This window comes from Sciurus carolinensis, chromosome 12 (assembly GCF_902686445.1).
Source record: "Sciurus carolinensis chromosome 12, mSciCar1.2, whole genome shotgun sequence".
Lineage (NCBI taxonomy): Eukaryota > Metazoa > Chordata > Mammalia > Rodentia > Sciuridae > Sciurus > Sciurus carolinensis.
Genome location: NC_062224.1, coordinates 12,833,190 through 12,860,634, shown reverse-complemented (window position 1 = coordinate 12,860,634; position 27,445 = coordinate 12,833,190). Strand labels below are relative to the sequence as shown.

The window sequence follows — 27,445 nt, the reverse complement described above, 5'->3', positions numbered from 1 at the left end:
CGCCCAGCCTCAGCCCAGGGAAGCACCCGCCGCCGAGGCTGACGGATGGCCCCAAGAACCAATCGAGACTCGCAGCCGGGGGAACAGGCTGACGGATGGTTCCAGAGACCAATAGAAACTCACGAATGCAAAGGGCGCGGCCTCCACCGGAGAGCCACGCCCTGTCCGCGCTTCCGCTCGCGCGCAGAGGCTAGGGGAAACTTTCCCAGAGTTCCTTCGAGCTGCCTGGGTTCCCGCGGGAGCTACAGCTGTAGCTGCGGGGAGGTAGCCGAGTACTGCAGCTGATTGGGTGAGGAGTGGGCGGAGTATAGAAATACCACCCCATCGGTGAGCGGCCCCAGCAGCCTGTCTGTCAGGCCTGGACAGGGGAGGACTCTGCGCGCCGCAGCCCCATACTTATCCCTACAGCAGAGATGAGCCGACAGGCTGCAGGAGGAAGATCCGTGTGGGCTGGGCCGAGGAGAGCAGGCCACAGTCCGGCCCGGCTTCCTCTGGAACTACCCCTGTCTCGGTAGGTGCGGGGTCAGGGTCAGACCGCTTGGGCTTCTCCGTCGCTTCACTGCTCGTCGTTAAAGCATCACACCCCACACCCTGACCTCTTCGACCTCAAGTTACTTCCGTGCAGCGGGCAGCTCCAGAACAAGAGATGTATCCACGTACCCGGAGCTGCATTGGTGCCGAGGGCTCGGCCTAGACTACTACGCGCACCTGGAACGCGCCAACAAGAGCGGCCCACAAGCGTGCTCAACACGGACTGTCCGGTCCGGTTAAGGAGTCACCTTTTTTGTACTGGGAATCACGGCTCCTTCCCCACATCCAGAACGAGTGGCGTGAGGGTGTTAGGGGTCGCTGCTCTCCCGGGAACTCAACCGGGCCAGGCCGGGCACCGGCACAGCGTCGCGGAGGAAGGTCACGTTCAGAAATCTAAATCCCCTGACCCTTCTCAGTTTCGCCCAGCCTACAGTACCGGGGCCCCAGCTGAGAGAGGACTGGTGCTCCTCGGGGTCCCTCCCACTCCTGCGGGGCCAAGGGTGATGGCCCGGCCCGGGGATCCGCGGCGCCTCTGCAGGCTAGTGCAGGAAGGCCAGCTGCTAGCCCTGCAGGAGGAGCTGCAGGCGGCTGGAGGCTACCAAGGACCGACCGGGGACACCCTCCTCCACTGTGCTGCCCGCCACGGGCGCCGGGACATCCTAGCCTATTTAGCTGAAGCCCGGGGTATGGACATCGAGGCCGCGAACCGAGACTACAAGCGGCCTCTACACGAAGCTGCCTCCATGGGCCACCGGGACTGCGTGCGCTACTTGCTGGCCCGAGGGGCAACTGTGGATAGCCTGAAGAAAGCCGACTGGTAGGTGGCCAGGATCCAGAAAGACATTCCGCCTTCCCACTCCCGGCAGAATCAGATTTTAGTGTACTTCTTCGGTCTGTCCCCTTCGACAAGATAGCTTTTCTCAGCTGCTAGTTCTCACCCTAGAAACCTGCTCAGCAGCAGGGTCGTCCTGCCACAACCTTCCTGCCCTCCTGGGGTTAACTGGGCAGGACAATAACTTCCCTTTGTAAAACAGTATGAAATATAATCAGTGACTTGTGTGCACTGCTTATAGCTCACATCACTGAGCTATGAGCAGTGCACACAATTCACTGATTATTCACCTAGCTAAATTACTTCACCAGTTGTATTGTTTTGACATTTTTAAAATCAATATAAGTAATCAAATTTCATCAGTTACACCTGCACTGTGAGTACAGCCTGTGCGATTTTACCAAGCCTAGCCTTGTATAACCACCACCATCAAGGTACTGAACCATCACACAAACCAATCCCCTTTTGTTGGATTGACTTTGTCTTACAACACAATGAAGTTCCTGCCTTCAAGCGATTCATGATTCGAAATAAATAAGTAGGAGAGGGCTTGGGGTGTGGCTCAGTGGTAGAGCACTTTCCTAGCATGTAGTAGGGCCTGGTTTCATCCCCAGCACTGCAAAACCACTACCACCACCACCACCACCACCACAGGAGAGAGGCCATATAGTTAAGTACATCTTCCCCACTCTGGTGGAAAAGTAGGCCTGGTTATGTTTTGGGGATCATCTATGACTTTTATTAGCTCTATTATAGTTGATTACTATCCCGGCTCATAAACAGTTTTATCTCTCAGGTACCCTCCTGCTGTAGGTTTACATTAGTCATGTTCATTTTACTCCTGTTATTTCTCCCAGGCGTCTCACAGCAGGCAGAGTTGCCAGTCCCCTGAATTCTCTAGGTCTTCCATCTGTGCCAAAGATGTGTACTTCCTAAAGTCCTGGTCCATTGCTGCCAATGTCTCAGCTGCCTTCTATTTGACAGCTTATCTTGGTTGGCCTTAGGACTCCTCTGATGATGGCTTGCACAAGGAAGAATCTTGAAGTGATCCAGGACCTTGTAGAACATGGAGCCAATCCACTCCTGAAGAACAAAGATGGTTGGAACAGTTTCCATATTGCCAGTAGAGAAGGCGACCCTCTGATCCTCCAATACTTGCTCACTGTTTGCCCAGATGCATGGAAGACGGAGAGCAAAATTAGAAGAACGCCTCTGCACACTGCAGGTATAGTCTATAGCTCTGTGGGCATGCAGACACACTCGTGCAACCTGCTTCACCCAGCACTGCCCAACAGCTTATTCAAGTCACCTACCGAGGGAATGGAGGATTTGGGAAAATAGAGATCAGAGATGAGAACATTACAGTTTTGTTTTGTTTTGATGCTGGGGATTGAGCCCAGAGGCACTTTACCACTGAGCTACATCTCCAACCAAGAAGCATTTTATGTATGCACTAAAACGCTCTAATTCTCAACTCTCTTCTCCCAGCAATGCATGGCCGTTTAGAAGCAGTAAACGTGCTTCTTGAGAGGTAAGAGCAAACAGTAAATTGGAGGAAAATATTTGTTTGTTATAACAAGGAGTTAATATTGACTTTACATAAGAAGTTCAAGCAGATTAAGAAATAAATTAAGCTTGCAAAAGAAAAGTGAACACAGGACATGAGCCGATAACTCAGACTGTAAAACCAAAATAGCTAGCAAACATATGAGGGAAAAATCATCTATTTCTCTGTTCAACAAACATGCATATATTCATTTGGTGTCCAATATAAACTATGCCCTGAATCAATATAAGGGCTACAACAGATACAAGGCAGATATGGTTTCTGCCTTCATGGAATCAGAGACTGTCAAGAAGAAAGACTGACAAACTCTGTAAGTCTGATGAGTGTTGCAAGGAGATGCTGGATCCCTAGGGGAGCAAATAACGGGAAGGCTTGCTTGCCTACGAGTAAGGATCTCAGCACCAGCAATACTTAATTTCTCACCTGAGGAAGGAATAGAAATTGGCTGCAACTTGGAGGCAAGGGAACATCCAGATGGAGGTATCAGCAGCTGTGGATACTCTGAGCCAGGAAAAACTAGTTCAGTTGAGAAACTGATATGCTGAAGCCTAAACAGTGAAGGGAGCATATATACTGCAGACCATGTTAGAGTTTAGATTTTATTCTAAGCATGTGAGACAATATGGATGTGTTTGAAGTCAAGGGATAACAAGAAATTAGCATTTTCATAGATCCTCAATCCTCTGATTGTAAAATGGGGGTGGAGGTTGGTGGTAGGAAGGTGCTTCGGAAAACATTTGGGAGACTGGTACAATGAAATGGGAAAGAAATGATAATAGCTGAGCTGGGGAGATGACTAGAGTTGAAGAAAAACATTTGGAGGTGTCTAAGAAGTAGACTGTACAGGTTTAGGTGAATAACAAAGAGGATGAAGGAGGACTTGCAATCTAGCTTAGTGGTAGAGTGCTTGCCTAGCATGTGCAAGACCCTGGTTCCAGTCCCCAGTACCACAATAAATACAAGAATGAGGGAGAAGCAGAGACAGTAAGGATGATTTTCAGGTGTCCATGGGAAGTCTAGGATGACTTTCAGGGTGGCGGTACAGGTGCCACTTGCTGAGACATTGAACACTGAAGAAGTAGATTTGGATAAAAGATAATTTCACTTGTAGACATGTTAAGGGTATCCAAGCAAAAACTTCAAGCAGGTAGTTAGAGAAACAGAGGGGCAGAGTTAGCAATGTGGGGCTCATAGACATAGAAATGATAATTGAGGCCAGAAGTGAAAGAAATGAACTGAGGAAATAGCATGTCATTAGAGAAAATCACTTAACACTGGGCCCTGAAAATGTTCGTGTGTGGCAGGCTTGCCTGCTACTAATTGGAACATACTTGGTTGTCTGCAAATTTATAAGTATTTTTTCTTTTATTCATTCAAGAAATGTTTTGAGGGGGGCTGGGGAGATAGCTCAGTTGGTAGAGTGCTTGCCTTGTAAGCACAAGGTCCTGGGTTCTATCCCCAGCACCGCAAAAAAAAAAAAAAAAAAAAGAAGAAGAAATGTTTTCAGGCATCTTTGTGTGTTAGGTTCTGGATGATAAACAATCCTTCCTCTAGTGGAACCTGTAAGCTAGTATGGAAGCAAGTACAGATGAATAATCCCACAAATAATTGTCATAGAATTACAAATTGTAATACTACAAAGGAAAAGTATGGAACACAAGGAGAGAACCAAGTCCTTGTGTAGATTAGGGGGTGGTGAAGTGAGGTCTCTATCGAGATTCCATTCACATGAGATGTGAAGGATGCGTTGGAGTTGGCCAAGGGAAGAGTGGGGCAGTAATATTCCAAGCAGAAGGCCCAGTGAACGCCAAGGCAGGAAAGGGTTCCACAATGGAAGAACCAGGAAGCAAAAGCGAGCATGGCAAGCCCAGGGTTGGGGGAACCTGGAGGCATAAGCAAGTGCCACATGCTTCTGGTCTTTGGAGTTCAGGCGAGGTTTGAGATTTTATCCTTCGCGCAGTGAGCAGCAGTTAAATGTTTTAAGCAGGAGTGACTCTGCCCACTGCATTATGGAGGGAGGACCATGGTTACTATGGAGAATGGCAGAGCAAGGCAGGAGTCAAGGTGAGAATAATTTTGGAAGACTCTTGCCAAATGACTTAGTCTTATGGAGTGAAAGCTGAGACAGAGGGAAGCATATAGATTTTTTAGAGTAGTTTGACTTGAGAGCTAAGAGATGTGGGTAACTGGGTATAAGAGATCAGGAGTTGCAAGGATGGCAGTGATGGAAAGGCAGTGGTCAGGATGCAGGTAAACTAGAGAGAAGGTGCCATCAAACAGGACAGAGAAGGCTCAGACAGGAGGGTGTTTTCTGGGGAAGATCAACATGTGCTCCTGAAAATCCAGAACTCAGTTCAGGTACTGAGAAGAGGGAGAACATGCCAGATTATCACAGGTAGTTTTAAGGCACACAGTGTACCTGCAGGTGATCAAGTATCAACTGTCCATTGTGTTTGAAATGGCGAATGTTCTCTGCTCTGTTGGTTTTGGCTCTAGGTGTCAGTATGAACCAGACTGCAAAGACAACTGTGGTGTCACCCCCTTTATGGATGCAATTCAGTGTGGTCACATCGACATAGCCAGGCTACTCCTTGAAAAGCATGAGGTATAAAAATGGGTTTGTTTGATTCCTTTGATTCTTCCTACAAATTTTAGATCATAAAATAAGAAGAACGCATCATTCAGATCCTGGGTTTGAATCCCAACTCTGGTAAGTTCCCCACATGGTACCCCTTGACTTCTTTAAGCATCAGTATATCATGTTCCCATCTGTAAAATGGGAACAAATTCCATATCTTCAGGAGGTTCCAACAGGGATTAAATAATTTCAAGTACACAGAGCAGTTATCAAATTAGGAGTTAAATAATATGGTTGCTGTTGTAACTCAGTGGTAGCGCACTTGCCTAGCATGTGTGAAGCACTGGGTTCAATTCTCAGCACCGTATAAAAATAAATAAATGAAATAAAGGTATTGGTCCATCAACTATTTAAAAAAATTTTTAAAAGAAAGTATTCAATAAATAGCCTTTGATAGTAATAATAGCAACAAACTATTATTTTTTGCTTTTGATGCTATAGCATGGAACGTAGGCTCTGTTTTTTTAGATATACATGAAAATAGACTGTATTTTGACATATTGTACATACACGGAGTATGACTTATTCTAATTAGGATCCCAGTCTTTTGGTTGTACATGATGTGGAGTTACACTGGTCATGTATTCATATATGAACTTAAGGAAGTTATATCTGCTTCACTCTACTGTTTTTTCCTATTCCCCCTTCCCTTCATTCCCTTTTGTCTAATCTAATGAACTTCTATTCTTCCCTTACTCCCCTTATTGTGTGTTAGCATTCACATATCAGAGAGAACATTTGGCCTTTGGTTTTGTGGGACTGACGTATTTCACTTAGCATGATAATCTTTAGTTCCATCCATTTACCAGTAAATGCTATAATTTCATTCTTCTTTATAGCTAAGTAATATTCCATTGTGTATGCATACTACATTTTCTTTATCCATTCATCTGTTGTAGGGTGCTAGGTTGGTTCCATAGCTTGGCTACTGTGAACGGAATTGCTATAAACATTGATGTGGCTGTGTTGCTGTAGTATGCAGATTTTAAGTCCTTTGGGTATAAACCGAGGAGTGGGATAGCTGGGTCAAATGGTGGTTCCATTCCACGTTTTCTAAGGAAACCCCATACTGCTTTCTGCTTTCTGTAGTGGTTGCACCAATTTGCAGTCCTATCAACAATGTATAAGTGAACTTTTTTTCCTCACATCTTCATCAATATTTATTGTTACTTGTATTTTTTTTTTTTTTTTTTTTTTTTTTTTTTTTTTTTGCGGTGCTGGAGATCAAACCCAGGGCCCTGTGCTTGTACGGCAAGCACTTTACCAACTGAGCTATCTCCCCAACCTGTTACTTGTATTCTTTATAATTGCCATTCTGGCTGAAATGAGATGAAATCTCAGTATAGCTTTAATTTGCATTTCTCTAATTGCTAGTGATGTTGAACATTTTTTCATATATTTTTTGACCATTCATATTTGTTCTTCTGTGAGGTACCTGTTTGGTTTCTTTGCCCATTTATTGATTGGATTATTTGGCTTTTTGGTGTTAAGTGTTTTGAGTTCTTTATATATCCTGGAGATAATGCTCCATCTGAGGTGCAGGGGACAAAGATTTTCTCCCATTCCTTAGGCTCTTTCTTCACGTTCTTGATTGTTTCCTTTGCTGTGAAGAAGCTTTTTAGTTTGATACAATTCCACTTGTTGATTCTTGATTTTACTTCTTACATTTTAGGAGTCTTATTGAAGAAGTTGGTTCCTAAGCCGTCATGGTGGAGAGTTGGGCCTACTTTATCTTCCAGTAGGCACAGATCTCTGGCCTAATTCCTAGGTCCTTAATTCACTTGGAGTTGAGTTTTGTGCCGGGTGAGAGATAGTTCAGTTTCATTCTACTTGATATGGATTTCTAGTTTTCCCAGCACCGTTTGTTGAAGAGCCTATCTTTTCTCCAATGTATGTTTATGGTACCTTTGTATAGTATGAGATAACTGTATTTATGGGAACACTGACTTAACCTCCTTTTGGTTATGGCTAGAGTCCTTTGAGAATCAGACAAAAGCTCTGTATCCTCTGCCCAGAGAGACACAGACAACGAAGTAAATAAGTGTTGCCAGAATGTTACCAGGTATATGGACCCAGGTTTCTCTGCTTCTTATCTTTGCTCTTCTCTCCTGTCTACCAGGCTTGCTTTTCAGCTGAGGATAGCCTGGGGGCCCAGGCTCTGCACAGGGCAGCAGTCACTGGGCAAGATGAAGCCATCCGATTCTTGGTGTCTGATCTTGGCGTTGATGTAGATACAAGAACAGCAACCCACCTCACAGCACTTCATTTTGCAGCTAAGGTAGGTTTGTCCTCCTGATGTTGCCTTTGCCTGGTGTAGGCTTGCTTTATTCCGTTGATGGGTGGCTCTAGGTTTGTCTGACTCCATCTCTATGGAGGAAATTGCCCATGTTCCTGATTCCAAAATCCTTTACCTCTTTAAATATAAACATGACTTTATGCCTCCTTCCCAACTTGTTTGTTTTCCAGAGTAATGTTAAAGTCATAAAGATCCATCATATGAAGTTTATAGCTCTCTAGTCTTACATAGGATTTCAGAAGTTAAGATCGCCTTAACTGGAGTGAAATAATTATATTCACTGGTATCGCCAATGTATGAAGATAAGCAAAACTTCTTCACTAGAAAAGGAGCTATTTTAAGTGCTATGAGTCTTATGTATTACCTACACATTATTTAGTGACTGCCTGCCTTTATGTGTTTTTCTTCAAAGCAGGATTTTTTTTTTTTTTTTTTTTCTCTCCTGATCAACTACACTGTCCTTTCTCGTGGCCACCAAAGGAAAAAAACTAGTGTTCCCTCCACAGAAAGATAAAACCTGAATCCTTAATTTTGGTCTCTCCACACTAACAGACTCACTGGCTAGACAAAGAATATATAAATTACACCTATAATCCCAGAGTCTCTGGAGGTTGAGGCAAGTGGATCACAAATTTGAAGACAGCCTGAGTGACTTAGGGAAACCTTGTCTCTAAGTAAAAAGGGATGGGGATGTAACTCAGTGGTAAAGCACCCCTGGGTTCAAACCCCAGTACCCCCCAAAAAAATTACTATAAAAATGGTAATGCTAACCATAATAGAATTCTCTTCTATGAAAGGTTATAATCTTTTATAGTGTATCTCTACCCTAAAGATTATAGAAATTTGTTTGGGAAATTTTGAAATTGTGGATTCTATATAAATTATAAGATTTATACTTCTTATATTTTTAGAAACCCAATCAATAATTTAACCTACAAAATTGATCATCTATATCCTAATAATTAAATATTACCAAGATATTTATTTTTTGTTTTATAATTGAGAGTGATATACTGAGTCTTTCTTTAGGTATGAAAATTTTGTTTTAGCAGTTGACTATTTTTTACAAGAGCCAAATATGCACTAGAGTTTGTGTGTAAAGGTTTTCTTTTGTTCTCATCACAGTGGTAATGAATTTATTTCAACACTCAGGAAGGACATACAAGCACGGTTCAGACTCTCTTGTCCTTGGGTGCTGACATCAACTCTAAAGATGAAAGAAATCGATCAGGTATTAAATGTAAACAATACACCTACTTTTATATTAGAAGCTTTGGTTTGGGGCTGGATGTGGGGTTGGTATAGCTCAGTGGTAAAACACTTACCTAACATACACAAGCCCCTGGGTTTGACACCCAGCACCACATAGGTAATACAAACAAAACACACACACCTGTATTGGTTTTAATATTTTTCTTCCAGTAGCTCAGCAACTTTTCCTCAAAATAAGTTTTCCTCTGTTTGCAAAATCTATAAAACTATTGCTATTATCATGCAATGATGATGACCACTACTCATTACCACTGCCCTTTTTTCTGTTATTTTAAACCACAGCAAAATACTTGTATCTAATTCATCAAAGCACTTTGTATCTAATTCATGAGGACACCTGCTGTGGAGGTGGTATATAGATAAGGGCAAGGACTCAGGAATATATTCTCAAAGCTAATTTTTTTTTTTTGGTTATGGGAATTGAGCCCAGAGCCTCTGAGTGCTGGCTACTTGCTTGAAGTACATGGTACCATGAGCTACATCCCCAGCCCCACTCAGAGCTTTAACTTTAAGCTTGGACTTTAGAATTAAACCCTTTAATTAGTATTCTATGAGCCAAAGGTTATTCTGCAAGGCTTTACTGGGATCTTTATGCTTCAAAGACTTGCTACTAGTGCAGGCAGGGATGCAGTCTAGCTCCTCAAGTTCAGGCATAGAACTTGAACTCTCAGGACACCTAGAATGGGAATATTGGTCAGCATGTTTTCTTTTTGTCATGCTTCTTATTCAGGGTGATTTTTACTTCCAAAAAGAATCAACAAAACATTGAGAAAAATTTCAATACCATTGAAACTGCATTTGAATGGCACACAGGAGTGAGAATGAGCGGGACCAGTCTCCTATTTCTCATTCATTTGCTCCATTGCTTTGGAAAAGTTTCTTAAATCCTCTCAACTGGTTTTGTTATCTTTAAAAATATTTTCAGCCCAATCAAGTTAAAAAAAAAAAATACTGTAATTCGGTATAGGTGAAATCATGGGGCTGGATTAAAAAGTATAAACTACTTATCACTGAATGAACCAAAAGTTTTGTTGGGTGCAGTTGACTTAATGAGGTCAGCATTACTCTAGGGGATCATGTTCTAAGTCCATGTCATTTCGTCTTCCCTCAGCCCTGCATTTGGCCTGTGCAGGTCAGCACTTGGTTTGTGCTGAATTTCTCATGCAGTTGGGGCTAAAGGATTCTGCCGACATATCCGGAACCCTGGCTCAGCAGCTCACAAAGACAGCTGGTGTCCTTCAGGGCTTTGACCACAGTGAGATGGCATAAGGATGTTTCTAAAAGGAGACAATAAAGTATGTGGTAATCAATATCCTGCTTCTTAAGTCATTAACAGACTCACTGAAAGTATTCAGTAATTGATGTTTTCTTCTCTTCCTGCCTTCCCTCTGGCATGTTCCTCTCCTGCTGAGGACTTCCTGGATTACCAGTAATCTGAGTTCCTGGCTCCATGACTGACATGTTATGGGATCCTGAGCACAATTTCAATCTTTCCATAATCCAATTTCTTGTTTTTCTACCCTTAATGTAGAATTAGATAATGTCTGTGAAGTCAATCTCTAGAATGCTTAGAGAAGCATATAACATGAATGAATATACATATACACCTTTATGAAAATGTATTATGATAAATGCTATATGGTAAGGCAATGATAACATCAAAAATATAATATAAATTGCTATTAGCTTGGACCATAAAACATAATTGGCCTATGTAGCTTCTTCCTTCATAAACTTTTACTTGGCCATTACAGTGATCCAACACTTTGGTTTCATAGGAAGGAAATGCTTATATCTGTCTAAACTGACATTTGTAAGGAATTAATGAAAACTTTTCTATATTCTAAGTACTGCTAGTTAAGTCATAAAGTTTTAATCTGTATAATGTTCTTTATAACTTTATAATTTTTTGTTTTAATAGACAAATTCTTGATCCCCTTCAAGTAATAAATACAACTAGAAAATACAATTAAGATGTTTCCAAAAATTTCCATTAACCTGAGTTAGTGAGGTTCTGTTCTTAAAATTTCAAGTTACATTTTATGTCCCCTTTCATAACCCAGTGCAGTCTCTGACTGTTGAGGAATGATATACGCATATCACTTTTAAAAATAGCTGGATAGGATGAATCCTCAGGCATTCAGACTCTTTTTGTTTTCTTTTGTTTTCCCCTTTCCTTTTTCTTTTTTTGACCATTTTCTCTGTTGCAAAGAATAATTATCAATCCAAATTAGACTTTTAAAAAGTGGTGTGCATCAGTCATGAGCAAGATTTAATTCTCTTATTCAGTGCAATTCAGCAAGTACTTATTACACATCCACCTTATTCTCAGCATTGTGCTTGCCTTAGTAAATAGCAAGAACTTCTAGTTCCTCTTAACTATTGCCAGATAGCACTGGTGAATTCCTATCCCTAACTGGTAAATAAATGTTCTAGTAGAAACGTAGTCCTCTAAATCACACACTCTGCCGATGTGCTGATTTGAGATGCCAGGGCCATTTTCCTGTTGCTTCAGAGATATCTTTGTGTCAGTGCCCTTTGGATCTGAAGATGTTTCTGAGTGTGGCTGTTTCATATGTGAGGTAGGGTCCACAGCCCAGCCGGTGCTGGCCTTCCTTCCCTCTGAAACACGTATACAGCAGCATCTTACTTGCAGCTCTCACATGCATCATCATCTACCATTTGTCACTTTGCTTCTGCCATTACAAACTGGCCAATGATTTTAACACATCATGTTACACTTTTGTTTCCCAGTAGTTCTAGTTGTACCTTTATGACATAAACTTTTTTTTTTTTTTTTTTTTTTTTTTTGTGGTGCTGGGGATTTGAACCCAGGGCCTTGTGCTTGTGAGGCAAGCACTCTACCAACTGAGCTATATTCCCAGCCATGACATAAACTTTGACTACCACTAGTAAAACCACTCAGCAGCCAGAGATGGCAATGATTATAATAACAATGTTCATTATAGCAAAGAGAACAGTAATAATAGATGATAACAATGTATTTCTGTAATAGTAATATATTAAGGATGCTATTGCAATGATGATAATTAAAATTATTCCCTCACTTCCTAATTTTAGTTTCTATATTCATTTCCTTGAAGTCTTTACCTAAAAGTGAACTTGCTAGTGAGGACTTTCCAGGCTTCCTATCTCCAATTTCATTCCTTTCTTCAACATTTGATATTGTCTTCCCCTAGTTTTCTCCTTAGCATTTACCACTAGCAAATATACCCCGTAAATTGAGTTATTTATTTTGTTTATTGTCTGCCATTGGTATATAAGCACCTTGGATGGGAATTTTTGTCATCTTTGTTAACTATAACCATAAAATGGAAAGTTAATATATTAATAAATTTTAATACATTATATGGTTAATGAATGGATGATAGTAACAATTTGTGTTTATCAAGAGCTTACTATATGCTAGATTCTATGCTAAGCATCCTGCACAGATCATCTCTTCTTGTTCTCTGATTCTTGTACCATGCAGCCTCTTCTAGTTATTATTAAATCTCAAGCACACTCCTTTCTCATACACACTCCTTTGAAGAAGAGACTACCCTTGGTACCCTGGACTCTTAGGTGCCACTCAAGCCCTTGCAGTCTGGCTTTCTTACCCCTACTCTGTGCAAACTAGGCACTGTGAGGATACCAGGGATGTTCTAACTGCCAAATCAAGTAATGAATTTTTAGTCCTTATATTACCGATCTTATTTAGTAATCAATTGAAATTCCAATCATCAGTCCCTTCTACCTTCTGGACTCTTGCCACTTGTGACTACTCACTCCTGGATTTTTCTTTCTGGTTCTTCCTTCTCTGTCTCTTTCATGAGCTCCTCTATTAAGGTCTGTCCCTCAATTGCTGGTGTACTCCAGCTTCTCTTCCCAGTTCCTCTTCCCTATTCTACACTTGCTTCTGATGCTGTCATCCGTTCTTCTAGTTTCAGCTGCATCCTAATATCAGGAACATCCCAGTCTCTCTCAACCCTTCTTTTCTACTGCCTGCAGTACAGTTTTACATAGGTTTGCTAAGACTGCCTCACACTTAATTTCTCATCATCTAACTTTGTCCATAACCCACTTAAATTCACACTGTGTTCACTGCCTCAGTTGAGGACCACAGTTCACCAGGCCATCCAGGTTGGAAACCTGGGGTCCCTTTATGGGAAGTCCTGGTTAGTTCTGCCTGTTGGACAGCTCGCTAATCTGTCGAGTCCACTCTGTGCCATCTATGACTCCCTGCTCAGGCACCCATATTCTCATCCCAAAGCACTATTGCAGCAATATGTTAATTACTACTCCCGCTTCTAGTCCTGTTGTCCTCAAATCTGCCCTTCACATAGTTGCCAGAGAGCTCTTGCCAATTCAGCCAAGGGCCAGTGATTGCCAATGGTGATTCTTTGTGCCTCTCATCCCAAATAACTTACTGCGCTTTCACCAGTGCATTAGTTATAGCATATATATGGTGCATTATTAGTTATAGCCACTCAGCTAAGGCCCACTTCCATGAGGGCTGTCACCCTCTCCATGACGAGTACACATAATGAAGCTCAATCAGGGCCAAAGTTTCCAGCAAGAGATACTAATAGGTAAGGACTTCAATCACTTGGAAATAATTAGGACCTGACATATATTACCTACAAAAAATTATATGAGAAATTGTTACAAGACAAGATAGAGAAGGGATTACAAAGTGAACAAGAAATGGCAGAATCAGACTAAAGAAACATGATACCTGCCAATGGTGGCGCATGCCTGTAATCCTAGTGGATCGGGAGGTTGAGGCAGGAGAATCATGAGTTCAAAGCCTGCCTCAGCAACTTAGAAAGGCCCTAAGCAACTCAACAAGACCCTGTCTCTAAATAAAATATTAAAAAGGGGCTGGGGATGTGGCTCAGTGGTTAAGCACCCCTGAGTTTAATTCCCAGCACCAAAAAAAAAAAAAAAAAAAGGAAGAAGGAAACATGAGAACTAAACAAAGGAACTTAGGTGATGAGAAAAGGTAGAGCAGGCACCAAATGCAGTTCAACTGGGGTGTTGCTGGAATTCACCAGCAGATGGCAGACCAGAAAAATGTTCTTTGTATTCTTCCAGACTTTTAAAAAAAAAAAGGCTATTGTGAAATATAGGAAATACAGGAAGTAGTAAAGGAAAAAACAGAATCACCCCACAGTTCCACCAGCTAGTTGTAACCACTCTTATTTTCTCCCAGTCTGTCTAAATGCATATGGTTGAGATGATGCTGTATATATGGTATTCCCTCCAACTTTATATTACAACCAAATCCTTATGCTCTTAAAAAACTCTGTGAACTTTGTTTTTAATAAGTATGTAAAGCCCCATCATATTGTGCATATTGATTTTTATATAGACATTTTGGTTGTTCGGGGGTTCTTTTAAAGATGGGATAAAGACAGGATAGAAAGGTTTTGTCAGAGTCGACTGAAAGCAAGAGCAAAGGGAGAGGGGAAATGGCTCTGAGGTGCTCGCCAGGTGCAGGCAATGGTTAGGAGGCATTCGAGGCATGCAGGGGCTTGAGCAAGACTGTAATCTTTTTGGATGTGTCAATAGTAATAAAAGGAAAGAAATAAGGTAGTTGGAGAAGGCAGTAGATTTTTTTTCAGAGGGGCTGAGAGCACAGCATGTTTGTGGTCAGAGGGGAGGACCCACCAGTGGGAAGGGAAGGAAACAAGCAGCGATCAGCCTCTCTTGAGGTATCAAGGTCCCTCAGCAGGGCAGGGGAATGGGGTTAGGAAACCTTGGGAAGGCTCAGCTGCAGATGCAGAAGGAATACCTCCTGCTTATAGGCATTAATAAGGGAAGAAAGGCCTGGTAAGAAGAAAGAGAGGTAAAACACTGAATGTCAGGGCCAAACAGGGGGAGGAGGATGAACTATGTATATCACATTTTCTGTAATAATGAATTAATGTAAAATTTTATTTGATAGTCTTACACTTTAAAATTGCTTTCATAAACCAGCAACATGCAGAAGGGATCAAGATTCAACTAGAATGGGTGCTATGGTTTATACTGAGAAAAAAGTGAGATGGGGGGAGGCCTGGCCTCTGACATTAGCTGTGAGAGGAAAGATTTGCTTGACACATATGGCTAGACCCATCATTCAGCATTTACAGAATCCGAACTCCTTTAACCATCCTTAGAAAGGTAATAATGAAAACAGACCCAGGCATTCCTAAGAAAGGAACTAGAGAATAATGACATTTATCAGCCACCTAACTCTGCTTCTGTGCAATTTCTGTCTTGAACACATCAGTCTAAGCATCTCTGCAGGCATTTCAGCCAACACAATGTCCTCTGTAAACTAGATCTTGTTCTCCTTCCTCCCAGGCTCTGAAGGGTTAAGAACACCCTGGTGTGTATGTGTATGTGTTGCATTTGAATCAACATTTTAAAAAATAGCAAAGGTAATTACTCTTACACAGGGTTTTACTGTTTCATAGATTTTTCACAGAAAAGAAAGAAGCAGCACAGCTTAGTTACCAGCATGTGCTATGGATTCAAACTCTAGCCAATGGCTAATCATGTGACCTTGGAGAATTTACTCCACTGTCTGTAAACCTCAGCTTCCTCACCTCTAAATGAGAGTGCCTATCGCACAGGGTGCCTGTGGCAAGGATTAAATGGGATCATCCATGTTCACTCAGTTATCAAATGCTGAATGCCTGCTGTGTGCCAGGCATGGAGGCTTCAGCACCAGACAGCCTGGATAAGATCTCACCTCATTGTGGTCAGGGTAAAGCCCTTGTCCCAGAGTGACAGAGTAGCTGCCCATGCTGACTGGAGTGTAGGTGGTGAGCAGAGGCTACAGCTGTGTAGATGAGCCATATCGGCACAGGCCTGAGGTGAGGCAAGCCAGGGCCAGAGGTAAGCCAGGGCATGTCAACCTGTCCCACTCAGGCAGCCCTACTGGGTACAGTGTGGATGCCTGGAGCCAGAACCCTGGAACATCCATGATCCCACAAGCTCAGCCTCCCATTTCCTAGGGAGCAGCAGGAAAATGGAAGTGGGGAAGACCTGAATGGAAGTTCAGGCTCAAGGGTTAACCAATAGCATTAGTACATTTCCAAACTCCAAATAGCATCAGTCTGGACCAATAGTGTTGACCTATGTGCTGTATAAACCCCTAGGTTAGCATACTCAGCCAGCAACTGCTACCGGGGTCTCCTCTTGCCTGTGTGAGGTTTCTGTTTCTATTCTTACACTTGAATAAATCCTATTCCTTTCACTGTTGCCTTCCTTTGTCCCATGAATTTCATTCTTCAGATCTGCAAGACAAGAACCTGGAGAGAAGTTGGTGGTGAGCTGCTGGATTCTGTTGAACACCGGAGGGCATAGTTCCCATATACAGATGCAGTACTGAGATCTGCAACTCACCACTCAATGGTAGTGGAGAAGACAGGCTTTCTCTGCCGCAGAGGCCTGCACCTTACACAGACTCCACCAACCAACAGAAGCAGAGAATCGAGTTTCATCTCAAACTCCAGTTTTTAAGGGGAGACAGCCTGCAGACCACAGACTGGGGGACTGTATACCAGGTGGTGATTAGTGCAAAGAGAATAAAAAAAGGGCAGAGAGAGCCACGGGGGTAGTGGTCAGTGACATCTGAGCAGAGAACATTGTAAGCGGTGAGAAGACATTCCAGACAGAGCCAACAGTGCTGTGTGTTAGAGAAAGGGGAAGGAAGCCAGCATGGCCGAAATGAGTAAGCAGGGAGAGAGTGGCAGAGGATGAGGTCAGGGCTGGAGTGCATAAGGCCCTTTGGAACCGTTTTCTTCTGGGGACATGGAGGAAGCCATTTGAGGATTTTGAACAGAGGAGTGATTAAATCTGACCTGGATGGTTTTTTGTTTGTTGTTTTAATAGCAAGATCATTCTGGATGTTGGGCAGAAGCAGAGCCTGCCTAGGAAGACATTGCAGTAACCACTGAGAGACAGGAGAGCAACTTGGCCCAGGATGATGGGGTAGAAAGATCAGGATGATGTGTTTTGAAGGTAGAATCAACAGGAATTGCTGACAAGTGAATGTGGATGAGAGAGAAAGGGTTAAGTCTTTGGACCTGAGTAAATGGGAGGGTAGAACTGCTGGGAGGAAAATCTGGAGTGGAGGAAGGTCGACAGTGTGGGTCTGACTGTTGGTAGAGTGTGAACTGCCCTTCAGAGGTCCACGTGAAGGAGTCCAGGAGGTAGCCGTCTAGAAGAGGTGGAGCTCAGAGGAGAGGTCTGGGTGGGAGGGGCAGCTTCAGGAGTCTGTGAAGAGATGACATTGAGTGGAGATCACCAAAGGCATGAGCAAGGAGAAGCTGATTAGAATGAACCCAAGGCAATGCAGAATATGGGCCCCTGAAGGTGAGGAAGACCAGCAAAGAGACCAAAGAAGTAGCAGGAAGGAGGGAGGGATGAAGAGAAGCTGGTGCTGGTCCACATGGTAAAGAGGGGAGGAATGTCCAGCTGGAGCAGTATTGTGAGTCAGGGATGGGCAGGCCAAGCTGACGGACTTCACAGCATGGGCCCTGGAAGGCCCCCAGTGTGGTCTTGGTGATGTGGCAAAAGTCTGATCAAAGCAGGTTCAAGAGTGAACAAGAAGACTGGAACTGGAACTGAAAAATGAAGCAATAGAAAGAATTGTGGGTCACCATGTGGGGCAGTATTTTCTTTAATGGAGCAGCTTACAGTGTGAATGCTGAGAGAAGGATCCAGTGGGGAGGGGTAATGAGGAAGAAAGAGACCATTGTGTGGGTGAGGGAGGGAACCGGGACCTAGTGCTTCTTAAGCTGAGTGTATCTGTCTGAAAGTTTTGTCAAATGCAGATTCTGATTTGAGGACCTTGCGTGTCTGGATTTCCAGCAAATTCCCATGCCACCACTGCTCCAAAGTCCACACTTGGAGTAGTTCTGAGTGTACAGAGGGAAACATTTGTTAACATGACAGTTCCCACCCTAAATTGCAAGAGGAAATGCAGAATGGAAGAGCAAGGAGCCAGGGCTGGGGAGATGATATGCTAGGAGAAACAGAGGCCTCTTCTGATTGCTTCTATTTTCTCGTCAATCAGCTGAGAATGTGGAGGTTCAAGGAGGTAGAAAGAGGTGTGAAATATCAGGAGAGCGGAGGCCTGAACAGAGATTCTCAAACTTACTTGGGAGGCTTGTTAAGCACAGGCAGCCAGGCAGCCAGGCAGCCCTGAGGGCTTAGTCAGAAGGTCTGGGGTGGAGTCTGGGGATTTGCATTTCTTTTTTCTTTTTTTAACGACTTTACTGAAGCATAATTAATATACAAAAATATGCTCACACTCAATGTATACAAGTTGATGAGTTTAGACATGTGCATATTCCCATGAAACCTCAGTGGTTAACAAGCCTCCAAGTGTTTCTTCATGCCCCTTTGTTTCTCTCTTTTTTTGTTGTTGTTTTTTATTTTTGTGATGCTGAGTATCCAGCCCAGGGCCGCATATATGCTAGGCAAGGATATTACAACTGAGCTACATCCCCAACCCTGCTATTTTTTCAGGGGAGGCGGGTTTGTGTATGTGTGTGGTATGGACATTTAACATGAGACCATTATTTTTACACATTGTTAGGTGCATTGTTAGTATTATTTACTGTGGGCTGTCTGCTGTACACAGATCTCTAGAACTTAATCATCTTGCACAACTAAAACCATTGAATAATGTCCTAGCTCTCCCCTAGGAATTTGTATTTCCCTCAAGTTCCCAGGGATACTGGTGTGGGTGCTGCTGGTAACCCACATTTTGAGAACCACCAGAACCGGGAAATGCAGCTGGATCTCGAGTAACCCAGGGGTCAGCTGAAGTCCATTGTCCTGTATTCTTCTCTACCAGGGTCAGCTGATCAAGTACAGAGCAGGTGGGAAGTTAGATTTATTCAAGACGGGAGTTTTATCAGGCAAACAAAAGGATTATTGGCACCACGTCTTAGATGAAGTATATGCTCAAAAAAAAAATCCATTGTGTTTATCTAGCCACCTGCTCTCCTTTACAACCCCATCTTCCAATCCACACACAGCAATTCTCCTATCTAACTGTACAGCATGGTGGTTGAGAGCCCAGGTTCTGGGTCTGGCAGGATTGAGTCCAGCTTGGGCTGGTTCCTTAATATCTCTATGCTTTATTTATTTATTTTTTTTCATCTGAAAAATGAGATAATGACTATTCCTTCATAGAGTTGCTGGGAGTATTAAAAAAATTATAATGCATCTAAATCACTTAACATGGGGGAAGGCACACAGTAAGTAAAAAATGCTGAAAATCCTCAAAGACCAAAGGAATGGAGAGCACTTGATGAAAATTAACTCTTGTCACAATCTCCAAGCCCAGCAGAGCCTCTTCCAGAGAATTTATTTTCTCCTACCCTGTTCTTGCTTGACACTTCCTACCAACTATCACACAGTTTACTTATATTAGAACTATTTATATGTGTAGAAGTTTCACAGCCCTGGAGGGCAGTGACTATTTCTTAACTCATAAACCCCAGAAGACATGTGCACAGGACCTACACATATTATACCTTAAAGGCATTATCTGTGCACTTGAATAAGGTTATATATGGTGTAACGCTAGAGCTTCTAAAAATAATACTTGCTCATAGGGAAAATAATTAAAATATTACAAATGAAGCCAATCTATTCCAAATAGGAACATATAATACATACTCTTGTGACTTTTTAAACTTAGGGCATCTTGGACATTGTTTCTTATTAGTTCTTAAAAGATTTACCTCATTCTTTTTAACGTCGCATAGCATTGTACTCTTTTGAACATTCCGTCATTTAGATGTACCACAATTTGTCTAAGCTGTTTCCTACTTATGGACATCTAGAATGCTTCTGGGGGGTTTTAAGATGTTGTTATAAACAGTGCTGCAATGAGTACCTCTGTGTCCTGTGAACAACTGAAAGATAAGCTCCTAGGAAGATAAATTCCTGGAAGTGGATCAAAGGATCTATGCATTTTTTATGTTGATAACTGTATCAATTACAGTTCAGCTAGCTGAGAAAAGTATATGTTCCACCCAACTTACGTGGAAGTTTTGTTACAGGCTACTGGATGGAATGCAGCATTGTTGGGAAGGCTCAAAAACAAATCTACGTTGAACTTTGAGAGTTGACTTCAAGAGCCACGCTTGCAGGCCTGAGCTTCAAAAAGAACTATTACCTTTTCAATCCAAAAGTCATTGCCAAACTGGGAAGCTGCTGCCTTGACCTACATAAACTCTCTAAGCATGCTGTCTCTGCTAGTCAGGAAACCAAAACAACCAGGGGGTCACTTTCCTGACAGTGTTTGCCAGCTTAAGCAGCAAAGTATGGTTTCCTCTTCTGCTTTCCAGAGCTCGAGTAACCAGCAGAGTGCAACTCACATCCAGAAATCTAGCTCTCAGAGAGCCTAGGGAATGGAGCCTGTAACTTTCCTGCTTCTGCAAGTGAGAAATCACAGAAGACAGACAAGATTGAACTGCATCTTAAGTGCCATGCACTCTACTAACTATTGCCAGTACTCCTTCCCAGAAGTGCTTGATTCCTCCATGCCATCATCAAAATTAATGACTACTTATTTGATATATTATCTCAGTGTTTGAGTTTTGCATTTCTTCATAAATAAGATTGAAGATCTTTAGATTTATTTATTTGCCATTATAGTTCATTTTCCTATTTTTATCTATATAAGTATTACTAAGTAATAAACCACCCCCCAAAACTCAGTAGATTAAAACATGGTCTAGAGGTCATCAGGGTTGTTTTGCTGAACCTAGGCTCAGCTGATCTCAGCGGGGCTCCCTCGAGAATCTTCAGTCAGCTGGTGAGTCACTAGCACTGCTGGCATAGGATGGCATTGGCTGGTCCACATTGGCTCAACTCCCTGGGACTCTAGCCATCAGGCTAGCCCAGGCTGATGTTCATGAGAGTGGCACAGATTCGAGAGAGGAAGGAGAGACTCAAATGCTTTTCCTAATCTCTACTCTGCGCAGATGCTCCCATCCCACTGGCCAAAGCAAGTCTCATTGGGCCTCACCCAAGACACTGTAGGAGGAAACATCCCAAAGACCTGGATATAGAAAAGCCTTTGACTGGGACCATTAAAGAAGTCAGTTTTTGCCTTATTTTTGACCAGTTGTTTTACCTGTCTTGTTGATTTGTAAGAATCATTTCTGTATTGAGTTAATTAGCTCTACACATAATTTTAAATAGGGACAATAAAATTTTGGGTATACAGTTATGAGTGAAAAAACAGACTAAAGTAGAGCAGAAATGACTTATATATCTCCTTAAAAACAAAAACAAAAACAAAAAACTCAAGCCAGGCACAATGGTGCACACCTGTAATCCTAGAGTCTCGGGAGGCTAAGGCAGGAGGATTGTGAGTTCAAAACCTGCATCAGCAACTTTAAAAGGCCCTAAGCAACTTAGCAAGACCCTGCCTCAAAATAAAAAAAATAAAATAAAATAAAAAGTGCTGGGGATGTGGCTCAGTGAATAAGTGCCCTGTGTTCAATACCTAAAAAAAAAACAGTGGCTATACAGAGGTAACTAATACCTGGAGCAGGATGCTACAGACTCTCCAGATGTGGTAGAGTATTCCTGTTTTGATTACAACGTGTGGTAACTAAATTGACCCTCAGTGACTGCCTACAGCTTGCATGGTCTTCATTTTGCCCAATTGTGCTGAAAATTCACAATCATCCAAGCTGTGACTAAACATAAAAGATGTAGGAACAACAACCAACTTCATCTTGCCCCTTGGGTGTACAGCTCTGGGGGTACAGCATCCCCTTTCTTCCAGCTGATATAGATGTAGGTAATTCAATTTTATAATAGAATGTAGATGGAAACAAATGTCACTCAGTAAGAGAGGTCTTCTGGTAAAGAAAAACCTACACACTCCAGAAAGCAATGAAAAAATGACCGTCTGCACCATTTGTGGGAAATCGTACTTTCTCAAAAATCCCCACTCCCTTGACCTTACATGCACACAAACAGGCCCACACATACACACGGGATCAAAATAAATGTTTTCACATGTAAGTATTCCTTCTCAGAGCTTCCATAGCGCTGTGCACAACTCGTGGCCAACAGGTTATAAATTCTCCTATAACCAAGACCCAAAATAGCAACGGCATAAGCTTCAGTTTCCTTTCTCACACACTCAGAGTTCAGGATCCTGGGTATCAGTGATCCAGTCTCCTGTTGGTCATTCTGCCATCCTGAGTGTGTTGACCCCTCCTGTGCCATCGAGATTGCTCCCTAACCTGTGGTGAGAACAACACGCTCCCTTTTTAAAGAAGGCACACACGGCACTGCCGCCTTGGAGTCCTTACCTGGTGAAACCTCCCACGACTGCCTCCATGAGGGACAGGCAGACTTCTGCCCCCTGTGGGACGGAGTTGTCGATGATTTCGTACGTGCAGATCCACGCTTCTGCCTGCGATAATCGATGATGCCTCCCGCCGCCCCTGCCGCAGTGGTTCTACCCAGCCCACAGCAGACGCCTCGGCCAGGTGCGTCACCCCCACCTGGGCTGACCCGGCCCGGGCCTTGTCTCCGGCAGGGCGCTGGGGAGCGCCTGCCGAACCAGAGCTGTTCTCTCTGCGTTCGTGGGAAATCCCGGGCGCCGCTGGCAGCCGTGTTACTTCTGCAGAACGCCAGGGAGCTCAACCCAATTCCAAGAATTAGGATGAAACAGCACACCCGGTCGAAGTGGAGCCAGGAGTTGCATCACCTCTACCACCGATGTCCCCTTTGCAGCGACAGCCCCAAGCACGTTCCTGGTCCATCGCTAATCTCATTCTGGCGCGCTTAGTCTTAGCTTCCCCGATCCCTGGTCTCCCCCTTTTCTACCGTGACGTTGATGTAAAAAGTTCATCCTGAGTCCAGGATTAGTGAATGACTGTGGAAAATTCGCCAAAGAAATTTTTGGCTAAAAATTAACTTCATTTTGCTTCCCAATATACGCACTCAATGCTAGAAGAGAGGTGAAAAAGACAGGGTTCCCCCTTCTTAGAGCTCACTATCCAGTAGAAGAATGTTTAAATAAAGAGTGATCATAACATATTTGCAACAGCATGTTCCAGAATAGAGATTCCCACGAAGTCATCCAGCAGATGGTGACCTCTTTCAGGTAGGGAAGATATTACTGTTTGCCTCTTGCAGAGGAGAATGCCCAGGCTGAGGGTGGAACAAGTCCAACAGGCAGGAAATCGAGGTATAGAAAGGGTAAGTGATTTGCCTACAATGACCCAGCTATTCAATGAAGGACTAGTGAAATAAACTAGCTTGCTGGTGAAATAAACCAACTTGGAGACAGCTATTCCAGACTGATAACCAATCTTTCCCAGCTCTCAATAATTGGATCCCAAGAAATGGACTGAGGCTAAATACAAGGTAGAAATTTCAAATGGTGAAGTTCTGCAGTGAAGCCTGAAGCAGTTCATTAAGGTGCTGTCTCTGGCAAAACTTAAAAAAGAAAAAGAAGAAGAAGAAAGAAGGAGGAGGAGAAAGGAGGAGGAGGAGGAGGAAGAAGGGATGGAGAAGGAGAAGGAGAAAGAAGGAGAAGAACCTATTGTTTAGCTTGGGAATAGATCATCAATTCCAAGAAACAGATGAATGGAAGTACCCCTTTGAAGGCTCTACCTGTCTGATGAATGGATTCTCCATTTTAAGGAAAGTAAAAGAAATACTCCCCTTGCTTAAAGCATCCTGAGAAAGTTAGCAGTGATACTCGTGGGAAGAAAAGTGTAAGAGACATCTTTAACAGCCAACACCTGGGGAAGTCCCATGAGCATCTGGCAGAGGTTGATCACTCAGAAATCACTTTTTATGGTGTTTAAAGGGCATGGCATCTTGCAAATAAACCTTATCAAAAGGTAATGGAAGATGAGTAATAAGTATTCCATAGTTGTTCACTGTGAGTCTTTTCACAGTTTTTGGTTGAAACAGTGAAACTAGTAGTTAACATGTATAAAATGTTTTAGAGTATTAAAAGGATTCTTTGGGGAAAAAAAAAAGAAAAAGAAAAAGAAGGCACACACATCATTTCCATCCACCATATCCCACTAGCCACAGCTCAGTCACATGACCACTAGAAGAGAATTGAAATTTGGGCACAATTAGGGTCTCTGGCAACATGGTTTTAGCAGTTACCTTGATTATGACTACTTGGATGTGATTATCTGACCCCATAACACTTTGCCACCTCTCTCTTCCCCTCTTCCCACCCCTCCCCAGCACTTCTGTTTTTTGTTTTGGTTTTTTTTTTTTTTTTTTTTTTTTGGTACTGAGGATTGAACCCAGGGTCACTTAGCCACTGAGCCATATCCCCAGCCCTTTTTATGTTTGTTGTTGTTGTTGTTGTTGTTGAGACAGGGTCTCCCTAAGTTGCTTAGGGTCTTACTAATCAGCTGAGACTGACCTCAAATTGCAATCCTCCTGAGTCACTGGGATTAAGTGCCACCCCCACCCCTACCCCCAGCACTTCTTAACTCTTAGTGTTTGTTTTTATTTTTTTAACTCTCTATTTTAATCCCAGAGAGCAGAGAGCAATTCATTTATTTTTAGGCTTGACGTTGTGAAGAACAATAAAGGCAGTCTAGAAAACATTATTAGAGGTTGAGGAAAGGCTGTGCACCCATAGAGAGCCAGGTGTGGACCCCTGCACTGTGGATAGCCAGATGGTAACCTTGTGCAAGTTACACTTCCTGCCTCTGTTTCCTGGTAAAGGGAGGGATAACAATGGGACTTCCTTCCCAAGCTCATGGGAGAAGTAAATAAATTGATGCATATGATGCTTGACGCATAGCAAGCACCCAACACATGTAATCATTTTTATTATTCATCATAGCAAGACCAGTTAATTGAGTATCTGGCCTAATGGGGTAAGTTGTCAAAGATGAATGAAAATCATAGTTAACAGCTGTCTAAGATCAAGAGGAAGGGCTCAACTACAGAAAGTAGTTATGAAGGCCATCTGTATTTTGTGTGTCAAATTTTATTTTATTTTTTTTCTCTTTCCCTCTTTGGGGACATTTCGTTAGTTTTTAGATGCCTTTTTTTCTTTAATTGCAGTACTGGGGATTGAGTCTAGGGTCTCGTGCATGTTGGGCAGGCACCCTATCACTAAGCTATATTCCTAACCCTTTTCACTTTTTATTGTTAGGGCCTCACTGTTGCCCAGACTGGCCTCAGACTTGTAGTCCTCCTGCTTAAGCCTCACAAATAGTTGGGATTACAGGTGTGTGCCACCACACCTGGCTCCATTTTCTTTATCTAAAAGAAAACTTCATTTCAGTTTTTATTCATACTAAGGTATTAATGAATGAAAATTTTTATGGTTTTTACCAATCCCTTAGTTTTCTGTACTTTAACAGAGATAAAATTATTTGTTTAAAAATGGCTAAAACTCTCAAGATGAAATGTATGCTTCATTAAAATGTAAAAAAAGATTCAAAAGTTTATTGTATCCTGGCCTTCCCCTGTATCTTGACAATTAAGTTGTTTTCTGACCCTTCCTTAACTATGTCTTGTTAATTCTGTTTCCATTCAGCCTCTCCAACAGGTCTACTTTCTCCAAATCCACTGCCACCCACACAAGTTGCAGCCCCTGTCCTCTTGTTCCAGTTATTATGGCTGTGTAACAAATTACCTCAAAATCCAACAATATAAAACAACTATTATGCTTATGGATACGAGTCAGGGATTTAGACAAGACGCGCAGGGATGGCTGGTCTCTGCTCCGCCATGACTGGGGTCTTGGCTGGAAAATCTGACAGCTGAAATCATTCAAGTGTCTGACAGTTGCTGGCAGCTGTTGTTTGGCAACCTCAGTTCCTCTTTGCATAGGCTACTCCTTGGGGTGCCTTCATATGGGCTTGTGTGAACATGAGAAAGAGCAGCAGCCTTAGAGCCTTTCATAACATAGCTTTGAAAGTCAGGCCACACCATCTCTCCACATTCCATTTTGTCAAGATAGTCAAGAGTCTCCCCCAGGTTTAAGGGGAAGGAAATGGAGCCACCCTTTGTGTGGAGGGGTTGCTGGGAATTGAAGCCAGGGCTTCATGCATGCTAGGCTAGCACCCTACTTCTGAGCTACACCCCCAGCCCTCTTGATGGGGAGCAGCAACATTCTGGAAGGACACTTGGGTGGAGAAGCCCTGTGCAAGCATCCTTCTCCTGCCTGAATTGCTGTGATGTCTTCCTTACTGGTCTTGCTACTTCCACTTTTGTACTTCCCTTCAGGTAGTTCTCACGGCAGCCTGGAAAAGATGCCACCAGTAGGTGGTATCCATCCCTGGCTCAGACTCCTTCACTTGGGGTGAAGTCCAGCAGCAAGGCACCACGGGACGACCCAGCCCTGCAGCTTCTCCCTCTGTGGAGAGCAAGCCTCCTGCTGTAGCCACACTGACAGGGTTCCAGCCTCCTTTCAGTTCCTCAAACAAAACAGACCAGACCTTCTTCCACCTCAGTGTCTCCCTGGGAACGTCTTTCCTTGACTTGTCATAGGGTTTACCCTGTCATCTTCCAATCCCAGCCAGTAAATATGATTCCCTGAGAGGAGCTGTCCTCTAATCCCCACCTTCTAAAAGCCCTTCCTTAAATCCTGTCATATGTGACAATGTGGAAGAACCTGTACAACATTAGGCTAATTGAAATAGACTAGGCACAGGAAAGCAAGTACTCAAAAGCCACATGATTTCACAGACATGTAAAATCTAAAACAGTCAAGTCCATATTATCAAAGGATAGAATGGTGGTCGCCAGAGATTGGGGGATGGGGAGATATTGGTCCATGAGTGTAAAGTTTCAGTTCTACAAGATTAATAAGTCCTGGAGCTCTGTACAGCTTAGTGCCTATAGTTACCAGCATGCAATTATATACGTAATTTGCTAAGGTGATAGATCTTACATTAAGTATCTTAGTCCACTAAGATTTCTTTAACAAAATACTATAAACTGGGTGACTTATTAACAACAGATATTCTATTCCTCACAGTTTGGGGGGCTAAGAAGAAGGCGCTGGCAAGTTTAGTGCTTGGTGAGACCCACTTCCTGATTCATGAATGACAGTCTTCTCACTGTGTCCTCACATAGTGGAAGGGGTAAGGCAACTCTCTGGGGTCTCTTTTATATAGGCACTAATCCCACTTGTAGGGGCTTCACCTTCATGACCTAATCACCTCTCCAGTGACCCAACTTTCAATGCCATCACCTTGGAGGTTAGAATTTCAACATATGAATTTGGAGGAGATTCCAAGCACAGCAGTATATTTATTACAAAGAATAATA

General features: G+C 42.8%; 2 protein-coding genes across 4 annotated transcripts in view; one reads left to right on the top strand and one right to left on the bottom strand.

Moving 5' to 3' along the window:
• The window catches only part of Fbh1 (F-box DNA helicase 1), a 69,289-nt gene extending 46,526 nt beyond the window's left edge, over positions 1–22,763 (bottom strand). Inside the window, exon 1 of the mRNA XM_047519858.1 lies at positions 22,486–22,763. The gene's annotated coding sequence lies outside the window, so the exon portion shown is untranslated. The remainder of the gene's footprint in view (positions 1–22,485) is intronic.
• Positions 233–21,069, top strand: Ankrd16 (ankyrin repeat domain 16). 3 transcript variants are annotated; one of them, XM_047519863.1, is made up of 8 exons: positions 233–1,348; positions 2,368–2,588; positions 2,852–2,894; positions 5,427–5,535; positions 7,688–7,846; positions 9,017–9,095; positions 10,248–10,431; positions 20,212–21,069. In XM_047519863.1, the coding sequence occupies exons 1-7, from the start codon at positions 1,035–1,037 to the stop codon at positions 10,403–10,405; spliced, it is 1,083 nt and encodes a 360-aa protein (XP_047375819.1). In that variant the 5' UTR covers positions 233–1,034; the 3' UTR covers positions 10,406–10,431; positions 20,212–21,069. The 3 variants fall into 3 exon arrangements, with proteins under 3 accessions (XP_047375819.1, XP_047375818.1, XP_047375817.1); XM_047519862.1 differs by lacking the exon at positions 20,212–21,069 and adding an exon at positions 16,424–17,846; XM_047519861.1 differs by lacking the exon at positions 20,212–21,069 and having other exon boundaries at positions 10,248–11,898.
• Positions 22,764–27,445: the final 4,682 nt, after the last annotated feature.

What these genes read in the sequence shown, in the direction of transcription:
- Ankrd16 (XM_047519863.1), top strand. Translation starts at nt 1,035, where the DNA reads ATGGCCCGGCCCGGGGATCCGCGGCGCCTCTGCAGGCTAGTGCAGGAA. An exon ending in AACGCCTCTGCACACTGCAG is followed by an intron (nt 2,589 to 2,851) that starts GTATAGTCTATA and finishes CTCTTCTCCCAG; the next exon opens with CAATGCATGGCCGTTTAGAA. An exon ending in CACTTCATTTTGCAGCTAAG is followed by an intron (nt 7,847 to 9,016) that starts GTAGGTTTGTCC and finishes TTCAACACTCAG; the next exon opens with GAAGGACATACAAGCACGGT.